This window comes from Topomyia yanbarensis, chromosome 2 (genome assembly GCF_030247195.1).
Source record: "Topomyia yanbarensis strain Yona2022 chromosome 2, ASM3024719v1, whole genome shotgun sequence".
Classification (NCBI taxonomy): Eukaryota; Metazoa; Arthropoda; class Insecta; order Diptera; family Culicidae; genus Topomyia; species Topomyia yanbarensis.
The window spans coordinates 140,008,735-140,030,890 of NC_080671.1; the positions used below are offsets into that span (position 1 = coordinate 140,008,735).

The 22,156-nt window shown below is 37.5% G+C and overlaps 1 protein-coding gene across 2 annotated transcripts in view; it reads right to left on the reverse strand.

Moving 5' to 3' along the window:
• LOC131681538 (uncharacterized) overlaps positions 1-22,156 on the reverse strand; it is a 516,112-nt gene that overhangs the window by 177,320 nt on the left and 316,636 nt on the right. For both annotated transcript variants that reach the window (XM_058962362.1, XM_058962361.1), the window contains exons 5-6: positions 20,176-20,319; positions 14,876-15,046 (exon numbers count right to left, since the gene is read on the reverse strand). In XM_058962362.1, the coding sequence (XP_058818345.1) occupies positions 14,876-15,046; positions 20,176-20,319 (315 nt within the window). The remainder of the gene's footprint in view (positions 1-14,875; positions 15,047-20,175; positions 20,320-22,156) is intronic.

Below are 22,156 nucleotides of genomic sequence, written 5' to 3' on the forward strand. Positions count from 1 at the left end.
AGGCAAAATATTAGCCAGTAAGATTTTAAGCCTGTTTCTAATGGCCCTGCCGCTTATAGTTTTCTAATCTGTATATTTCACATCACTGCTCTCACTTGAGTACTATGGTTCTAAATTTTCATAACTCTCCCTATTCAGTAATCTCTAGCTAATTGAACGTCGTTAAAAAGTAAAAAAGAAAATGTGACTACATATTTGTCGAAACAAAAATAGAAAAAATATTGAATATTTCGTATAAACATCAGTATTTTAGCAAATGTTCATAGGCGCGTTAAGTTTTTTCGAATTTTTATATCGTATAATATAAAAAAAAAGTGATCCCTCTACCCAACAAAATAGTTTTGAAGCGCACTAAACGTATTCTTGAAGAAGAAAATCATAAAGATATCAACACTTAGAGTAAGGTGGGGTAAAAGCGCGCGTGGGGCCAAAAGTGCGCATAGGACTTTTAGAAGCACACAAGCGCTAGAACCTGGCAACTCTGTATGGATTTAGTGTATCATTAAGTCAACTAATCGCACATATAAGCATGAAAGGTTTGAATATAGTGGCTTGAAATTAAGGGGGAAGGACCATTTTTCGCTGATTTGATATTATTTTTTGAATTTTGGGATCATAAATTGGCTGTTTGAATAAATCAGGATCTATAAAACTACAGTACCCTAAAAATCTTCAACATATGGTTCGTTGCGAGATATATTTGATTTGATGAAAAAAATTCAGTAATTTTCGTAACAATTGAATAAGGTAAAAAACTGACAGTGGGATAAAAGTGCGCATAGCATATCCGCCCCATACCAAAGACGCGAGTGAAGCTTTTTATATAAAAATTGAACTAATTCTTCCATGATTTAAAGAAGGGACCAGCATCTTCAATAACTGCGAGCTCACCGGTCAAATTACGACTGAGATGAGCGGTTTAGGAACAAAAGCATCAGCATAACTGGTTCCAAAGAAAAATATAGAGTGCCGAAAGCTCAGAGCAATTAAAAAAGAACCAAAAAACTATGAATATGTAAATAAAGATGTATTTCCAATATATATAGCATATTCGCAAGAATTCTTGTAGTGATCTACCCAACTATGACAAATAATGATGTTACTAGGGGTGACAGTTTGATCATGAACCACATTGTCTAAAAGATGAAACATCCAATTTTTTTCAACATAATGGAAAACTGAACAACATCAACCAAGGCAGAGGGAGGGGTACTTTTTTGTTATGAAGGAAGAGTAAGAGGGGATGGATATCCTAAAATTGATTAGTTTAATTTATGGGCGGAATTAATCGGCTATTTAAGCTGTGCGCACTTTTGCCCCGTGCTATGCGCACTCTTGACCCGACCATGGGGCAAAAGTGCGCATTTGAGTATCCATAAGAAAATAACTATTTCTCGGATTACAAGCAAAACCAAGAGATATCTAGTATTACGTTTTGAAGATGTCTGATGAGAGTTTTAATTTGCAATCATGCCGATTTTCTAGTGCTTTTCTACCAATAGTTATTTTACGAAAACTGTTAGGTGCGCACTTTTGCCCCACCTTACTCTATGGTAGATTTACAATAGTTTTAAGCAAGTCTAGAACACAATTTTAAAAATGCTTCGATGAAAACTAAAAGTTTCAAGATGACCTTGGAAAAGACTCTTGAGAACCTTCTTAAGTATGGGCTTGCTTCGTCTTACGAGGGGCTTCATGGCTGTCTTGAAGCAGTTTTGTAGAGTAATTGGCTTTATATTCGGTTCTATGAAACTAGTCTTGAAGATATCTTCAAGTGTACCATAAAACTGAATGTGTTACTTTGGTCACTTGATAATGCGACCAAAGCTGCAATAGGCATGTTGGTCCAAGCGGGTTCACGGAAATGCAAGCTGCTTATGGCTTCAATCCGTTGTTCAGCATCTGTGTGCGGCGGCGTTCGATGTGGAATAACTTTTAAGTGCTAAAAGTAGTATATGTGTTTTTTTTTCGAATGGAAAAGAGATCCAGATGATCTCTTTTCCATGTTGTTATAAAAACTACTAAAAAACCAATATGAGATTTTTCGGATCGGAAAGTGATACAAAATGTATCACATGACAAGTTCATTGCGTTGCGTTGCATTGTGACGATAATATTGGCTGATTGCACACTGACTTCATCATGTGTGACTGCTGATTATCTAATAAGAGTTGCTTAGGAAGTGGTACGTAGGAATTCATACTAATACGACCCATATTAAAACCTCAACAACATGATAGCCATTATTGCCAACCGCCCCCATCTCCATCGTTCACGGGGAAGGATAAAGTTCGAGTCTTCGAGTACACGATCACTCGAAAAAGAAAAGATCTTATTTAGTTTTTGGTTCTTTTTTAACTCTGGGCAGCCGGCTACCGAGAGTATCCTATGTTTCCTAAACAAAAGCAATTTGAACTCCACACAGCCGACCGTGGGAGTATTGCCTAGAAAAGCTAATCTTATATGCGTAATGGGCCGGATCACTATCTATTGTAACGATATTTAGACAGAATTCGCTACTTCTTCTCTACGATATATTTATTGGGTTAAAAACTACCGAGTGATAACACGTTGTACAGACAAAGAGTTATGATAGCTCGAGATGTTATAAATCAAGGAAAGTATTTCCTATTTTCCGTATCGAATTGTTTGTGAAATGTGCGTATACGAATGATAATATCGAATATTGAAGGTAAATATAAAGGATCGTTAACCTAATGCACGGGCTTGTTAGCAATAACGGAACTTGAAATTAGAATCATAAAAACAGAAACGGCGAATTTTCAGTACGCATTGACTCGTGATCATCGATATATCGTATACTAGTATACTAGTATACAAGTCAGATTAAAATTTTATTGAGGTTAATTTCCGAACAAACTCCCGCTCGAAACGAAACTGAGACAGACTCCATTCCGTCAACCTGTCGAAGTGAACAAACTGACAACGGTTGGAGATAGAACCCGACCCGAGTTTAAGCAAAAACGGCAAAAGGTGGCCTGTACCCCGGTTGGAACCGCGGGGAGGTAAGAGATAGGAGTTCTGTATCAGAATAGAATGGCCTCATGTTGCCGGATAACACAGCTTTGTCAACCTGTATTTCATTGCTGATTTAATCATTAAAATCGGTCAATTGCACCGCCCTCAAAAAAAATTTAAACTAAATGGGCTTAACAACTTTACATGGTAATAATTTCACCAAACAGTTTTTTTGCGCAATTTATCGGGATTTGATTTTGCAATTTCAAATTCTGCCATTGAAACTGTAATTTAACCTATTTTAGGTGGCACGTTTAGGACATTTTGACTCAATAACATGTTAGCCGACTTTTTGACGTAGGACTACGTCTTTGTTTTCGATATGGGGGTGCACGTTGCAAATCCTACAAAAATTGTATGTAACGAAAAGTAGTCCAATTTTGAACGCATATAATTCAGCCATCTCACGATAAATTTTCAAATTTTTTGCACATATCGTCTCGAAATACTTCTAAGAATAGGTTCCAATAGATAAACCTAAAGATTTTTGATATTATGGCATTGAAAATTTAAATAATGTACAACCTAGTCAAAATATCGCGCATTTACACACAGAATATAGCGCTTCCCAAGTCCAGCACGACAGATTTGTGTACCTAGCGCGCTACGCTTCTATGAATGACGTCATCATCGACTATTTAAAGAACGGATTTGGCCAGACAAGCTCAGTTGCCTGTTAAACGGCAAGCAAAGTAGAACACTGCACAGCATGTTTCTATAGATAGTATAGCAGGCTGATATGTCCGCTGCACTGGCTGTGGAGGAACGCTACGCAATGCCGTTCAACAGATGATTGAGCTTTCCCTTACGCTGTGCTCGTTTCAAGCACGCATTTTATGTATACCTTGATTATACAGTCGAGCTCCTTGTGCTAACATAGTTAATATAGCGTCGTGGTACTAGTTGTCCCTTTCGCTCCACCCATTATCACTAGCATTGAATCATTTTGACGTGCATGTATCTTCCATTCGTATACGGATACAATTTATTCACATAGCTGTTTGATTCGAGCTTTGTACAGCTGGTTACCGTTCGCTTGGGTACAATGTTCGAGACGAATGTTAAGTAATCTACTTTTATCATAACACCAAATGGGCAATTGTTTGACCTGTGATGAAGATTTCGATTTTGCGAAATCGGTAAGTTCACGGTACAAATTGAGAAAAACATTTTTAAACTTATAATGGTCACAAAATAATGTACAACCGATTAGCTAGCACAAAAATAATTGAGTTAAGAGAAGAAAATTTCCAATTCATTTCTTTTTCCATCATATATTCGTCCTGAAAAGGACGGTTTGGTGAAATAGCTTCTGTTGACTTTATTCGGGTTGAGAAACGAACGATCTGCACCTTGTAGTCATAACTGCAACGCACGATATACATCAGCAACAACCTTCCACCTCGATGACTTGTTTGAAATGCTGACCATTTGAGTCACTGCATCCCTTTTATCACTTCTACGCTGCTGATGAAAGACCGTCCTATTTGTGAAACAACGAAAAAAATTTGCGTTTTCTTTTTGGTGTCTCTTTCGGAGGTGGCAGGGTTCCCAAAATCTCTGATTTTCAATAATATAACACGTTTCTGTCCAGTTTGTTGTATATTTTCGCACAATTTGATCGCTAATATATAAAGAGCGATATCCTTTTTTCGCAATCATTGTAGTTGTGTACTCCAAACGGACAGGATACTTCCAGTGTAGAAGCGCACAAAAGAGCAACAGATGGAAAACTCTTCGAAGAAAGCGAAAACAGTGGCTGAACGAGTTCCGCGTCATTGGGCGAGGAAGAATGCGACGAAATATAATGCGTCTCAAGCTACATGCTGGGATGTTGGAGAAGGTACTTTGATCCAAGGTAAGAAATTAGAATTAATGCTAAATAATATTCATATTGGCGAGCTTTCTTTTTTTTCTAGTGACAAACGGCACTTTTGAGAGCCATTAAACCATTAAACGGTCCTTTTCAGGACCACCAAGAAATTCAAAGAAGAATTAAAATAGAACATTTTCCTTTAAACAATTATAAATAATCTCATGGAGCTTGAACCATACCAAGACAATTTCGATTACTATTTACAAATTAGTGTTACAAATAAAATAACAATATGATTACAATATTTTATAATTAGTGGTGTAGTCTTACGTCAACAGTTCGTACAACCTCATAGGGCTGTCGCTTGTAGTTTTTTTTAACGAAAAGCGGATTTTTGATTTCAACGTGCAACGAAAAATTTCAAAATCAAAAATAAGAAAAGAAAAATATCCCATGAGAAATTACGTGGACAAATACAGTACAAAATTTCGAAATATCAAAGCGGTTGGTCCAGTATATTTTAAGTTACGATGTATACCGCAAAACAATTTTTTCGAGGAACACGGAAACACGGATTTGTGAGTGATAACACTAAAACAAAGATCCCATATATATATGGACGACACAAAACTTAAGATAAACTTACATGATCTGGCACAATTTTATTGCAAAGTGGCTATTGAAAAAGTCATGTCGTATTGCAGGAAAGTGCATAACAGATGGAAGAACTCCTTTCCAGATATTTCAAATGGTGTTTCTTGTGATGAAAATGTAGGTCGACACATTCCTTCGTACCTGACTAGTACTATAGTGTTAATCACAATGCGGTAGAAGTATTGCACAGGGCTCTTTGTACGTATCAAGGACAAATTATTGCCTGCCAGTTCTGTGAAGAGAAGGCACATTACAGACAACTCTGCTCAACAATCACCAAGAAAAGTGCATCTATGGAAATAACTTCCAATAACCCTAACCACACATGGTTTCCAAGTTTTAAAGTACCACAAACTCAACAGCTAATACCATCAGTGAGGAAAAGCTACTACCTAGGACGGAGGGTTCACACTCGAGATACGCAAGGGCAAAAAGTTAGGAAGAACATCTGATCGCGAACATTAAGACAGTGACCATGATGAAGGCGCGAGCGTGAACAAGATCGCGAGGAGAACAGATGTTGCAGTTGGCGAGAAAACGAATATTTCCCTCCGCGAAAAATGGTCTCCGCGCACAATGAGAAAATTGCGCGCACGAGATCTGACTGACTTTCACTAATAAACCTTTTTTATTTTGTTTTAATTTTGAATCTTACAAATATATAAAATGCCCACGCCTCCGCTATGCTAACGTTCTGAGCCTTGCTAAATGAACGCAAAAAAAAAATTAAAAATTTAAACCTACTCCAAAGCAAATTTTCCGGCTACGAATCTGCCACAGATGATCGGTTGAATAGCCACCATTTTTTTAATCTAAGACCTTGCACCTTACCGTCAATATCTTTAAAAATAGCTCACAGTAACAAACCGAAAAATTTTGCGTTCGAAGGAGCATCCAACGAAGAGCCAATTTTTTACGACCACTTTAAGCAGAACGTAATGGATTACAAATTGTGTAAGCGATGTTTGCTTCTCATCATTCCATGGCATGGTAAGCACCTGTTTGCACCTCAATTTTTGGCCCACAAGCTATTGCTGAGATGGATCTCACCAAATCCCGAGACATTGGGTTTTGGAAGATGAGCCTCTGTCGATGTTGTTGTTGTGTTTATTGCCACATTGATTGACGCCTTGTTGCTTATGATCTCGGTTGATGTTTTAGCGTTTCTCTGGTCAGATATTAATGGAAGCGTTAGTTGAATCCATTGTAGAATGTTGAAATAGCGTAGAAAAACTTGCGCAAAAAACAGATAGCGCTTAGCAGGAAAACAATAAAACTGATGGTTTTAACCTCTCTTGTTGCGGTCTGAAATTCGTGGGCGTTGTTCAATCATAGTTACTTGAATGGCGCGGTTTATGCTATTTGGAAACCACTTGATTTTGGCTGAAAGTTTACAGCAATCACACTTATTTATTATGTAAAAATAGTTGCTATTGCAGAAACAATTTTAGTAATATATTTAAATATAATAGCAACAGTAACGGTTGGTAGTGCACTTACTAACACCGGCAAAGAAATCGGACCATAACGTCGTTCACCCGAGACCATCAAGCTGTCATTCACTTATCAAAAAAAATGCTTTTTGCAGTAAATATAGTCCGGCACGATATGATTGAAGAGAGAAGGTAAAACAATGCATGTGACTAAAAGTTGCCCAAGCGCCACCCTATGCGGCTGGGCGTACCTTGGGGCCACCCATAAGCTAATGACAGCTACTAATCTATTGTCGGTGCCGTTGGAATGCCGTCAGTACGTCCTGTACATTGTATATATTATCCCATTATTCAAATGGTTTGTATATGTGTTGTATACATACAATCACTGCATTAGCATTATTAACCCATTTTTCCTTCGGGTGCGCAGTGCGCCAATTACTTTTCTCTTTACTGCCAGGTTGACCGTTTTTCTTCTGCTGGACAGAAGTGCTGCAAAAATTACAGCCATCTAGCGAAATTGTGGGTGTGTTAATTACGGAAACAGTAAATGAAATTTCAGAGAGTTCTGAAGCATGATAAGTACTTATCATATACTGAAGGTCACTACAGCTGGTTATTTGAGTACTTTTTAAGGTAGCTTGTTCTATCGCAGAACTTGAACTCCAAATTCGACAAGCTTGGCAGCATATTCATAATTGTTGTAGAAACCGTCCTTCGGATAATGGTCAGCTTTAGGGTGTTAATCGATAACTAGACAATCGAAATGAAAATAACTTTACAAAAAACTTCCGTACACACTACAAATGAATCAGCAAAAAAATTTCTAAAGAACACTACAAAGAATTCAGCAACAAGTGAACAAATTACATCAATTCCACGATTTAAAAAATCCGAAATTAAGGTAACTCCCCAAATCAGCAAACAACGGCACAAGAGATACCTTTCGGGAAGTCTCCATCAGCTTCCATCACAGGCCAACCAGTTTTCACCCCGAGCCGAGTAGCTTGTGCCGGATTATTTATGTCATTCCGTGTCGGTCCAGTAGCAAATCTAAGCCATCAATCATCGCGTCCTCCGCTTCGAAGCACCAGGCAAAACCGTTGCCTAGCCGACGTGAACGATCGCAAAAATCGGAAGTTTCCATGACCAAACTGTAGCCTAGCAGCTTACCAACCAACGTTTGGGTGGTGATGGTGGCACGTAGAAAGTGAAAATTTCTTTCCTTCACCACTTGCTTTATTTACGTCTGTTGGAAATTTTCCGCATCTCATCGGCACGCAAGTCGGCGTTGGATAAGCATTCAGTTATTTATTTATTTTTGCAAAGATATCGTTCGTGATATTGCAAGTTTTAACCTTTTTTCGTGGTGGTGTATTATTGCGAGCTATTTGTTGCTTCCATTCAAGGAACGGTGCTACTCATTAATTTGCAGACTGTCAGTCAATTAAAGGTTATTGATAAAAACGAAATATCTGTTCTTTAGGCAAAACAATCAACTCCATGAAAGTTGTTAACCCTAAAGCAGTTTGTTCACACATAGCTAATATTGTTTTGAAGCCTTGTTAAATAAACTAGCACAAAAAACCATTGTTTTCAATCAAAAACTAACGTTAATTTGTCTTATTTGACACTTAACATCGCGTCACAGCGCAAAGCATTCAACCACGTTTGTACATAGTTAACCACCCGATGGTCAATTAACGGAAATCCTCTAGCGCAGACATTCCGCTTGTTTGAAAATACTTTCCTAACACTCGATGCGAACGGTTAGGTTTTCTCTATTACCTACCTTTTTTCAGCTGGTACGCTAAACTGCGCGGTTTTCCTCTATCATGTCCGAGTAAATGCGAGCTGCTCGCGTACGTACCACACGTGTGCAGCCACATTCCACCGCACCGATATGATTAACCCACCATCGAGCGGGTCGTCGTCGGACGGCGGTCTGGCTACTCCAGCGCAGATCTGTTCAGCTCACCCACCTCCCATAGTTAGGTGGCGCTAATTGGTTGGTTATTAACGCGTTTATCAAACGCCTATATCCGCCGGAGGTAGGTGCGTTAGAAGATTATCATCAATATGCAACATTAAGAAAAAAATCCACATGGAAAAACAACGTCTAACCTTTCGATAATAGGTGCCCGTTTTAAACTTTAGACAGAAACGTACCGTGGGATTTGAATGTTAATAACTCGTGCTTGGATTTGATGGGCGACGGGAATTACCACTTCCGCATGCTATGGTGCGATGAAATCTGCAAAGTTACGGCAAAGTTTTACCGCAATTGGGGATGACGTCGCTTGCAAACCTTCTGGCTTATTATATTTTTAAATAATGTGCACAGATCATGAAATACATCGATGGAATATTGAGCAGAATCGATACATAATCGGGGAAATTTTATAAAACAAATGTCGAACAAAATTCGTCATCAATTTCTCTGATTTCTCGCTTGACATCTAATACATTGACCTCGGTTGGGCTATACCTGATCTTCGTTCGGATCAAAGATATTTCGCTAAGTATTCTAAAGATTTCGAAAGAACTGAAGAAAGAATATTTAGCTAGCTACTACAAAAGTCTACCCGGATATGCATGGACTATCGTGTTTACATGCCCGCTCACAACGTTGAGATCAACGGTGTAGTCACGGATTGGAGCTTTTAATGCGCTTATCTACTGAAGCACAGAGTTGGCTGTTTCAAAAACTTCTTGCTACATTAAGCGTAGTTTTTGAATGGCAATCGAACTGAACGGGACAAAATGGTGTGTCGCATCCAACTCTTCTCGGGTGACCTTTTTAATCCATATCTCCGGAACGAGAATTCCAAGCGAAACAATCGACAGCAATAAGGATGACTACAAACAGACGGCATTGTTATCGACTGAATGCATAGTCTAGACATGTCATACTTAGTTCTATTTACTTCAACGCAAATTAATACTTTGAAATGACTACCTTTCTCATTCAAGAATCGCATTCCCTGTCTCTGTCGCTCTCTGTTTGAAAGTATATGTGACCTTATCTCAGTTTACTATGTACAATTACATGTTAAAATACTGGACCTGAAAATTCTATTCCACACAAAAATCTTTTTTTTAGAAATCAGTGACCAAAAAGACATCTCACTTTTTTTAAGAGCTGTGCCAACGTAAGGACTCAATTCACACTCACAAAAACGCGACGCGAGACAGGACACCGGTCGACGAAAAGGTAAATTTTAATCCCTTTTTACAGTTAGTAAGGACAATAAGTGTTGTGTCCTGTCGCGCGTCGCGTTTTTGTGAGAGTAAAAAGGCATCCGCCCAAATAAATTAAAAGTTGCATTTTCCTAATAACTAATGAACCAGAAACACCACATAATCTTAAACGACGCCATTAAGCATTGAAATACGAAGAACTGAAAACAAAAAAGAACTGAAAAACTAGAAAGTGCATTATTTATTAAATAGCCATTTTTCAAATAATGGAATTTACACAAACTTTTTTTTTTGATTTCTTAGAGGTTTTAACCTTGTGGTCAGTGGCCAGGGTCGGAATTCGAACCCAGTTGAGGTGCGTACAAGGCAATCGATTTACAAACTACGCTATGCTCTCTCCCATTTCAGAACATTCTGAAACGATAGTCCCCAAATTAGTAGGGAAACCCGGGGCTATTAAGACCTTCGGGGTAATTTAGACCGCTCGATTTCTAAAAAAATCGAAAGAATTCCTGACTATTGTAAACATTTGTGGAACCGCCATACAGGAACATTAATTTTGACAGATGAATCTCAATCTAGAGGTGCGCATCAGCGCTCACCTCTATCTCATTTTGCAGTTTTTTTTCGAAAGGAGATAAACGTGTTTCATTTTTTTTCCATCCTCAAAACAAAAATCATCATAATGGAAAAATCGTGATTAAAGTAATAAATGAAAGTGCAAAAATAACAAATAAGCATTTTGGAAAGCTTGGGGCTTCAATTTTATGGAATGATTTTTGTTTGTGTGAAAACACAAATATTTTAAAAAACGCTCACAACTTTTGTGCGAAATGGGCGTACGGGGCTATTCGGACCGCCAATTCCATCAACCACTGCACAGTGGGACGGAATCAAGAAAAGCCGGACATTGATATTTGCGACGAAACTATTGGCTATGGCACTTTGATGTCTTCGGAAAGTTTTCTTTATTTTTTAAGTATTTTTATATAATGTTGAAAAATTTTGATTTAAGGGGGTATATACGCAGATAAAAAAAACTTTTCAAGTTGTTGCCAAAATTGAAAGTCATGTATGGTAAGTTTGGAGACGAAATGATTTTATGAAACTTTGTTGAAGTGACGAAATGGCTATCTGTTAAGCGAAAAAAGTTATTGGGTGAAATTGAAGCACAGGTCGGAATACCCCCTTAAAAAGTGTTTTTTATTTGATTTTTTACAGTTTTGTGATGTTCTAGAAAGTTGTAGATGCTTTCAAAATACACCTTTTTGCGGAATAGACCAACATTGTAAAAGGATAGAAAAACGTAGAGATGCAGCCATGGAGTGGTGCAAATGATTTTTTATGGCTCCAAAATGTAGCTGAGGTTTCAAACCAACAACTAGGATCTTTGGCCGATAATTTTTTTCACCTCTATCTACCTAAAAAAGCGATTTGCTTAGGCAGGTCCGAATAGGCCCGGGTTCCCCTATACATATTATTCGATGCACTCGCTTTTTTCAGTTTGTTCGTAGATTTTATTCGTTGTTTTATTTTATTCGCTTTCAATATTTGACGAATTTTAAATATATGATCATTTTATTTTAATCATTTATTTCATTCAGCATTCCTTTTATTAATTTTATTCATTTGATTTCATTTCACCTATCATGTTCGTTTCATTCTTTGTATTCATTCTGATCAATTTATTTATTGCATGCATTTTAGTCATTTTTACCAGTTCATACATTTTATATAGTTTGTTAATTTTAATAATCTGACTGATTTATTCAATTTATTTGTTTTATTAATTTATTTATTTTATGCATTCCATTTATCTTATTAATTGTGTTCAGTTTGTATATTTTATCCAGCTTCTTAATTATATTAATTTTATTGATTGTGTACATTTCATCCAATTTATTAGATTAAGTCAATGTAATTTGTTCTATTAATTTTATAACATTTTGAAGAGGCGAACGACCTTAAGGTTAAAACCTCTATAATCGAAATAACAACAAACATTATAACTTTTTTTAATGTTGTCTAATTTTTCACGTAATGATCTAAACTAATTTGATATAATTGTTTTATAAATATAATTTATATTAACCATTCTAATCGTTTTATAAAGCTGGGAACTCTTTTGTTATTTCTTTACTTTATTATTTTTAACTACATTTATTTCATTCATTTTCTATAATTTATTTAGCTTATTCGAGTTTCAGACTGGTTTGGTCTTACCACTAGCTGGGTGCCGACTTCGCATGAGTTCTGCAAACTAATGAGTGGTAAATGTATGAGCTGTCTAATCTCACTGCTAGATGGATTGAGTCGGATTTTTTCAATTAAAAAATTCAATCTTCTTTTCAAATCCCCCGCGTTATATTTTTTTTATTCTTTGTCTAATTTTTCACGTAATGATCTAAACTAATTTGATATAATTGTTTTATAAATATAATTTATATTAACCATTCTAATCGTTTTATAAAGCTGGGAACTCTTTTGTTATTTCTTTACTTTATTATTTTTAACTACATTTATTTCATTCATTTTCTATAATTTATTTAGCTTATTCGAGTTTCAGACTGGTTTGGTCTTACCACTAGCTGGGTGCCGACTTCGCATGAGTTCTGCAAACTAATGAGTGGTAAATGTATGAGCTGTCTAATCTCACTGCTAGATGGATTGAGTCGGATTTTTTCAATTAAAAAATTCAATCTTCTTTTCAAATCCCCCGCGTTATATTTTTTTTATTCTTTAGATTATAGAGCTTTTAACCTTAAGGTCATTCGCCTCTTCGGGGTAGAAAAATCTTTTATGAAAAATTTCTAACCCTATGTGCGGGGTTGGGACTCGAACCCAGGTGCGCTGCGTACAAGGCAATCAATTTACCAACTACGCTACGCCCACCCCCGCCCGCGTTTTAATTCAATGCAAGTTTTTGCTCGTTTCCGAATACGTCAAATGACCAATCAAACGAACAATAGTAGACCCTGATACAACGTAAGTGATAATAATTATTGTTTTAATTGTTTTACAGTACAGTTGTTTTGGTTTTTTTCTCGATCTTTAGTGGAATGATTATAATTGAACGAGTTTCACGGATTTTTGAATGAATAATTATTCTATTCAATACGATTCGCATCAAGTTTATTCTCAGCAGTCGAAAAAAGATCTTCAACTTTTATGTATGCGGTTTGTCGAATTTCCTCGGTGAACTACCTACTACCTCGACCTACTACGCTTCAGTCATCGTCAGACGCATAAATTCGCTCCAAACACACTCCATTCATTCACCTCTTCTCCTTATCGATGGACGATTCCTACTCGACTGTGTGCTTTCCTTGCTATTCACACACATTCTTGCAGCTTTGTTTGTTTTGCCGAAAATAACACATAAAACATTTAAGTAGAAATGTTTTGAGTTTTCTTACGGTAAGAAATAAATTTTGACATTTTCACAACAAAACATCCAATTAAAGCAATATTAAACTTTCGTTACTTGTGAAATTCTAAAGTTGTATTGTTTCAGTGTAGGAAACATTCATTAACGTACACGAAAAACTGTGCAAACTGTATGCAACAGACCACAAATATTATATTTTTAATTTTTTATTCATTTGTTTCCAATATGTAAAGGAGCCTTCGATTTAGTACAGCGAACATATTGAGTCTTTTCAAATAAATGAAAATTTATCGAGGATTTGAAAACATTTCCAACAAATAAAAACACTCGCCCTATACGGCCATAAGGCTCTACGTTTCTCTGCCTGTTACACATCGACAGAGGGTGCAAAGCGCTAGTGTTTCCATGCTTGTACGTGACCAGTCAATTACCCATTATTTTGACATTTACGGAACTAGACCAATAAAATTTAAAGTCCAACCAATGAAACTACACGCCACCGAAAAACTACCTAATATTGAGTACTTTTGACTCAATCCCGTGGTATCGTGCAGGTAGGTAAAATTAGGTAAACGATTTTGAAGGTAGTTTCCATTTAACTACGGCAAAAATCATAACTCAACCTTGAGTTTAATTTACTTAAATTTAAGTTGAATTTACCTAATTTTGAGTATACCCCAAACAACTCAAAAGCACCTTACTGCACGGGAGACCTCGACTGAGTCGAATCTCTCGTTTGGCATCATCCATAAATGACGTAGCATGATATGGGGGAGGGGGGAGTTTCGTATTTTGTGATGATGCGTGACGACAGGGGGTAGGGGGTCATGTCATGCTACGTAGCTTTTTTAAAGGGGAATAGAGGAGAATTTAAAAAAAAATTTACGGTGACAAGGGGGGGGGGCAGGGCTACCGTCAAGCTACGTAATTACCAGAGGGGGTATTTAGAGGTTTGTGGCGAAATACTACGATGGGGGAGGGGGGGGGGGGGTGTTAAAAATCACTCGAAAAATGCTACGTCATTTATGGATGATCCCTTTTGTTTTTGACAACACTAATAAGTGCGAAAGCGACGCACAGCTCAAAAGTACCTAAATTTAAGTTAAAAGAACTTATTCTGTGGGTTGTTTTATTTTTGCCTGTAGCATATGTAAGTACGGAACAATGCCCGAGAAGTTCTAGCAGCGACATGCGCCTCCCAGTAATTATAATCTATTTTACAACCTCTGATTCAATTACGAAAATTTACCACTCACTCTCGTTTCAACAAGTTGTGTGTGTATACATCTTGGCGCGAGAGTACGTAACACTCGTTATGAACAAAATATAAAAACTTTAACTCACCTTTCAGTGGTGTTTTCACCACATGTTGCGTCGTTCCGTTACTAGTGTTGTTGTTGGTCGACAGCGTTCGTTTCGCGATGAGATTGCGCCTGGATGGCGGTGATCCCTTCAGTTGATGATCGTGCCCTGTCGGTATCGAAGCGTTCGTCACGTTGGTTGGAATACGTTTCTCTGTGGGGGAAAACCAAAAAGAAACACATCGCACGATCAGTTGCAGTTGTAGTATAAGTTTGGGCGTAATGGCTGAAAACGATACAGTGTAGCATCGGTTATTCGTCAGCATGATAGTCAGCATGGTGATTAGCGGAGAGTGGAAAAGATGTGATATTGAATATAATACAATAATAAAGGCGACATGGCTTTATGCTCTGAACAGCCTTATATAGTGTAAAGTCACAATTAGCAACAAAAGCAGCATGTAAAATTGGACTGTCTCAGAAACCTTTGGGCTCACCTTTGAAGTGGTAGCTACGTATAACAGCATATCTGAGTTAATTATGTTTAGAGATAGTCCAGCAAACATGCTTAAGTTATATATAAAATGCCTCTCACTCCCCAATATTTGAAAAAGTACAATACGTTACTGTTTGTACAGCTACTTAAATAAATTTTAGGGAGTATGAAGTTTATTATTTACATATTCTCTAAAAACGGATATTTTCAAATAGGATAATTTGGGGAGAGATGCCGCACATTTCTAAAAATCGATCCTGCATCAAAGTAAACCATTCAATAATTCATGAAATCATTTTTTATCAATTGCGACAAGTTTCTAAAATACTGTGAAATGGTTTTTGTCATGAAGAAAAAAATCATCAAATTTACACGAACATTTTACATAAAAAGGTCATTGCTGGAGAGATGCCGCATGTGCGGGTGAGACGCCACAGCGTGGTCACAAACTGAAAAATGGTGAACAAAAGTATTTTTTAGCTCTTTAACTCTGAGTTTCATGAAGTTTGATTACACCTATAAATCGGCTATCACCTTCACTTTTCTTAAGGGGGGTACTACTATTTCTAGAAAAAAAATTTAATCACCATTTTAAAATTATTTTTCTTTCGGTTTTGTTGGAGTAACTTAATTAAGGGTACTATTTATCTATATGTTTGTGCGAGCGATATATATATATATATATATATATATATATATATATATATATATATATATATATATATATATATATATATATATATATATATATATATATATATATATATATATATATATATATATATATATATATATATATATATATATATATATATATATATATATATATATATATATATATATATATATATATATATATATATATATATATATATATTTATATATATATATATATATATATATATATATATATATATATATATATATATATATATATATATATATCTATGTGTTGGTAGCGGTTCCTTAAAAGCAGTGTTTGGCTGTTTCTCCCAGCAATAAATTTATATAACTTAGGTTTGTTCTTGAAAGATTCGTTTTTTTATTTCAATTATAGGTTTAACCTTAAGGTCATTCGCCTCTTCGAGTAAGAAAAATCTCTTATGAAAAAATTCTAACCCCCCGGTGTTGGGACTCGAACCCAGGTGCGCTGCGTAGAAGGCAACTGATTTACCGACTACGCTACGCCCACCCCTTAAAGATTCGCTTTGAAAAAAGCATCAATTCGTTAAAATTTTCGTTTTTATCCCAATATTGACATCACTACAAACCAATGCGTTCACGAAAATTAGTGCCTGAAACTTTAAAGAATAAACCGAAGTAACTAATACTTAAATACATATCACCCGTTTAAATACATAGATAACTAGACTCATAATCCTATACGTCACTGTGTTAGGTCCGTTAGTTTGTGGATATACCTTATTAAGAACCTATACCTGACGCAAATGATCATTTGATGACATTCCGAGGTGAAAAAAATACATTTTTGCTACGCATCCTCCTCCATCGAGTGCGATATCTCACCCGCAATTTTTATGCGGTATCTCTCCCAATTGTAGGGGAGAGATGCCGCATTGAAAATCTGACGTCAAAATCGTAAACTGCGTCCCAAAAAAACGTGGTATGTATCTAAGCAGGTCAATCAAAACCATTTTCGATTTTTGGCCAGATTTTTAGGGAAATCCGCCACTGTGCAACGTACTTAACTTGATCTGTGACAATAATTTCAGAGTCAAAAAGCTGCATCGGACGAGTACAGGTTGTAATTCTTCGTTACGTAAAAAGCACCAATGATGTTTTATTTGGATTATCTTATAGTCCAACATGAAGACACCTTTGCTCAACAATACATAAAGCTTGTTGCATCATATCCAAAAGTGTGTGAATGCAAATACCAGTGATCGTTTATATGATAATCATCGGCAAAACCATATGTTGGAAACCCCAGCTCATTAAGTTTCTAAAACAAGCCATCGGCGAAAAGGTTCCTTAGAAGTGGTGACAGCACACCATTTTGAGGACATCCGCAGACACTCAGTTTCCTTATCTCTACTTCTCTACAGGATGAGAACAGTTGTTGGTTGCTAAGCATTGCTTGTATCCAGTTCGTGATATATGAAAGTACTACATGACCTCGTACTACTTCCAAAATGAATTCGAAAGACACGCTGTCAAAAACACTTTCCATATCAACAAAAACTCCTAACCTTAATTGCTTTCGTGAAAAAGCTTTTTGAATCTTGTAGGCAACATTGTATAACAGGGTGATAGTAAACTCCCCCCCCCCCCCCCCTTATGCATGTTGCATTGCATGCAGCGGGTGCTCGCCCAAGCTAACACCCCGAATGTATTGGTCGATTACGCGTTCCACTGATTTGGGAAGGAAGGAGGTCAGACTGATTGGGGTGATGCGCTTTGCCTCCTTATAAGTGACGCGACCACCTTTGGGAATGAATTTTACAGTTATTTCGCGCTACGCTAATGGAATGTATCCTATTTTAAGAGTACAAATAAGAACCTTTTTCAGACTATGCTTGAAGAGTTCATACCTTTTTTGTAGTAGAACTGGAAGGACGGAGACTTATATGGAGCCAAATTTTCAATCACCCATTTGATCGATTCGGTTGTCACAATTCTACGAGCAAATGCGCAAGAATCAGAACTACCTGAAAAGAACTCAGGGACAGCCGTCAGGGATGGCTGCGTACAGCCTGGAAACAGTGTGTCACAAAGACAGTACTACATCTTCGTCAGACGAGTATTCGCCATTAGCAGTTCTAATCAAACTGATAAGAAAGTCTTTCGATTTCGAAAATAACTCATTTAATCTGCTAGTCTCGTTGAGACCTGAGACATTTGTGCAGAGGCTTTTCCACTTCGCTCAGAGGATCGAAGGGCATTTCTGTATGCTTTGGGGGCCAACTTAAATACCTCCGACCCGTCCCTGCGTCTACGATTCCAAGCTCTTCTACATAATTTTTTGAGTCGAACAAGTTCGGTATTGCACCAAGATATTCGCTAGAAGCACACATAACACTCAAAGCGGGTAAGCCTCTTGGTTTGCTGCTACCATGAATGATTTTATTTGATCCACGACTTCATCCAAGTCGTTTGGAGATTCAATCGTCAGAAGGTAGCCCAGAAACCTAATCACCAAGGCCTCTTCGTAGAGGTTCCAGTTCGTAGATTAGGGATTACGATATGTGACGATATCGAGACGTTTAAATGATCAAAGACTGATGATTAGATAACGACGGCTCGAGCTCGTTCGGTACAAGCCAGTTTGCCAACTCATGCGAAATACCGTCAGAGCTGAGAGTTACATCTAACACTTCTTCTCTGCCAGCGCGTGCAAATATTGGTCAGTTTCCTGCATAAAGAATGTTCAGATTTGAGATAGACATCTTCGCCATTTTTAAATCGATTGCGCAACATTATTACTATCACAAAGAATATTTTTTGTTGCAATTTAGATTTCCTTGTGTGAAGACCTAAAAAAATCCCATTTTCTGAAATTGTATTTGTATTTAAGCTAGATGAGATTGCATAAATCATGGATGCAAAATAAAAGGTTCCGTCATTGCCTTGTGAAACTACAAGGAAGCTGCACAAAGCAGACACACCATAGCAAAGTTCCCCATAATTCTACCTCTTGAGCCACCATCACTTCTAGACCACACGGTGACCCACATTCTTATCGCACTATTATTATCGATCTTCATACACACATACCCAGCTGAACCTATGCCAAGGTCCGAAACTAATTTGCATTCACCTAGTACCCGGCTGCCCTACAAAACATGACCGAATGGTAAAACCGGCAGACAAAAGAGAGGAAGTCATCAGCGAAACCGTTTATCTTGTACCAAAAAAGGAATTTCTCCCGCTTACCCTGCTGCTAGTTGACTCCCCTGACTGACCATTTGAAGTGACTACCTTGCGTTACACAATGAAGCGTTCAGTCGATAGCACCGAAACACACACGCGCACACAAAACTCCCTTGCGGTCTTCTTTATGGATCGTCAAGAAGCTCTACAAGGTCTTGGTTCCTCCCGTATGTGCCGGGTACATGGGAAACTAATAGGCAGAAAATCGTTCCATTTTGATCGGAGCATCGTCGGACAGAACGGAAAACCGCATGTCGGCAGGCCATGTTTTGTAACCTGAACCTAGACCAGGTCCGGTGGAAACACTATACATAAGGTATCTGCTGTTGGGCATGTTGGAATTGTTAGTGTAAACCAAGGAGGAAATGGGAGTTCGATTGAATTATGAATACATTATTATTAGTGGTTAACCAGAAGCAACTATTATTCACTGTTCGGAAATTATGGATGGTCTTTTTGGCGAGCAGCAAGTTCACCTGGGAACATACCTATAGCCTAATTGTACGTTTGCATCAAGGAGGATAAACAGGATAAAACTATTTTAAGAAGTAGTCCTATGACAATATCAGCTCTGCAAGATGGTGTTGGAAACCAACAAAACGGATATGTTTATTGTTAATCTCTGCTGGCTCTTCCCTGCATTTATAATAAAACAGTCAACTTGGGTAAGAGAAAGGGGGTATATTTCTTACATGAATGTACTTTGTATACGAATCATCACATAAATATCTCAAAGAGACTAACCCATCTAACCAAGTGCAAATGAGAAACTCGTTATCACAACATATTCAAGATCAATACAAATTTGAATAAAGTCAACCTCACCATGAGGAAACCTCTTCTCCAAAACTAATCAAATAAATGTGTATATCCAAATGTAAATGCGCTGTGCCCCCATCCGTCGGATCAGTGTGGGTCTTGAGGACAAAAATATAAAAAAAACCAGGAGCACTTACGCAACGTGGTCGGCGCTCGAATGCTGCCTCGTTGATGCGGCGTGGTTGGCTGCAGTTGCTGACCATTCTGGGTGCTTTTCGGTGGTGGACCCAGATCGCTGGACGACGAGTTGATCGTGCGCACATCTCGCTTTTTTGCTGGTCCTGCAAATAGATTGAATACAAAAAAAGAAACGGTCAGATAATGATATGATATTCTGTTTTATGCTGATGAGAATAAAAGGGGAGAAAGAACTGTCCTCCGAATGTGCCGCCCGAAGTATTTGCGCTGACGAAGTAGCCGGCAATTTGCACTACATTTTTTTTGGAAAGACAATCATTGCCCTACCGAGAAAGAGAAACTGGAAACGGAACACAATAATCATCTTATTTATGGTTGATCCGACCGCATAACCTTGTTGGTGGTTGTACCAGATTCATCACATGTAAACTTCCACCTCCAAGTCATAACTAGCAAAGGTAAGTAGTACTGATCACGCTCATAAACAAACAACCGCAACCGGCTCACTATTGTCAACTAGAAGGTATTATTTGCTCGGGAGAGACTACCTCAAACAGCTTCTATCGTCACATAAAGCGAAAATAGGACAGTTCCAACGTTTACTATCTGCTATTTGAACTACAATTTACACCCAAACACATTCGACATTGGAATGAAACCTCTGTCTGCCTTTCGCTCGATAGCTAACAATGCACCGAGGCAGCCAGTGTACGATCTTGTATGTATGCTCCACTGGTACGTGAATTATAATCATTCGCAAATCCAATCATCCTTCGATGCTGAGACTGAGACCATTCTAATTACCAAACCCGCGCTTCGTCGAATTTTGTATCGTCGGCCGGTCGCAAAGCGAACAGGTTTCGAAGCTTTCGCGGTGTTTGCACTTCACCTCATTGCGAGTGGCCCACGAACCGAAGCTTAAGCTAGAACAATAAACGCCACTTATTACACGTGCCACAGTGGGTGTACGGATAGGGTACCTGTTGGTATGTTCAAACTTTTCGATTAGGTGGTCGGTTATAGTGGAGTAGGGGGAAACTTATCGAAAAGTGACGTTGAGATCTAGTATTTTCGTTTCCTAGCTATAGTATTTTACATAAAAGATAGCATGTGATTAGCAAATCGTGAACTTAGTGGTGTAGGACAAAGTGGTTTACCCACCATAGAAACATATCCAAATAGCGAAGCAAAGAAGCGATCCATAGAAAACAAAAACTCAATGTCATCCTTTCAACGTTTCATTGAATGGGAATCGATGTCGGATTAGCATAACTTCGTTAGCAATCTCGTTTGGTAATTCTCAAATTCGTTACTTCGATTGAATAGTACACCAATGACATTTCCAAAAGCATTGTAGGAACAAGAGCTCAATGTACATTGTATTTTTGTATCATATAATGCTTTATACTTTCCAATATTTGACAAAAGAGGAATTCCAGGAAGATCCGTTCGAAAATCTTTAAAATCGTGACCAACGATCTTCGATTCCGATGAAATCTTGCACGTTTCACCGGCATGGAAGACTATACAATGTGCATGTTCTACAGTCAATGAGAGTATTTTGACTAAACAACATGTGTCATACACAGCAAAAAAAATCATGTAACTTTACGTCTTGCCAGATGCACATAAAAGGAGCGTCCCAATTCACATAAATTTACATTTTATTACATGTAAAAATGTGAGATGTTCGGCTTTTTCCAAGTCATTCAGTCTGAGTTTTACATCAAGTCACAATATTCAATTTTATAGCATGTAAAATCCTATAATCGGACAGAAAAATATGTCGCTGCGTTGTTTACGTCAAATGTAATTTTCATTTTTTCTAAGAGTGTAGTTTACAAAAACAAAAAATTAAATTGCAATAAAAACCATCTTTTCGTTTTTTGCCTTTCTCCTAAAGAAAGGTTATGCAATCACTCTGAACATCGTCAACCTAATCCCGGCCCCGAGAGCCATCTGTCATATACCATTCGACTC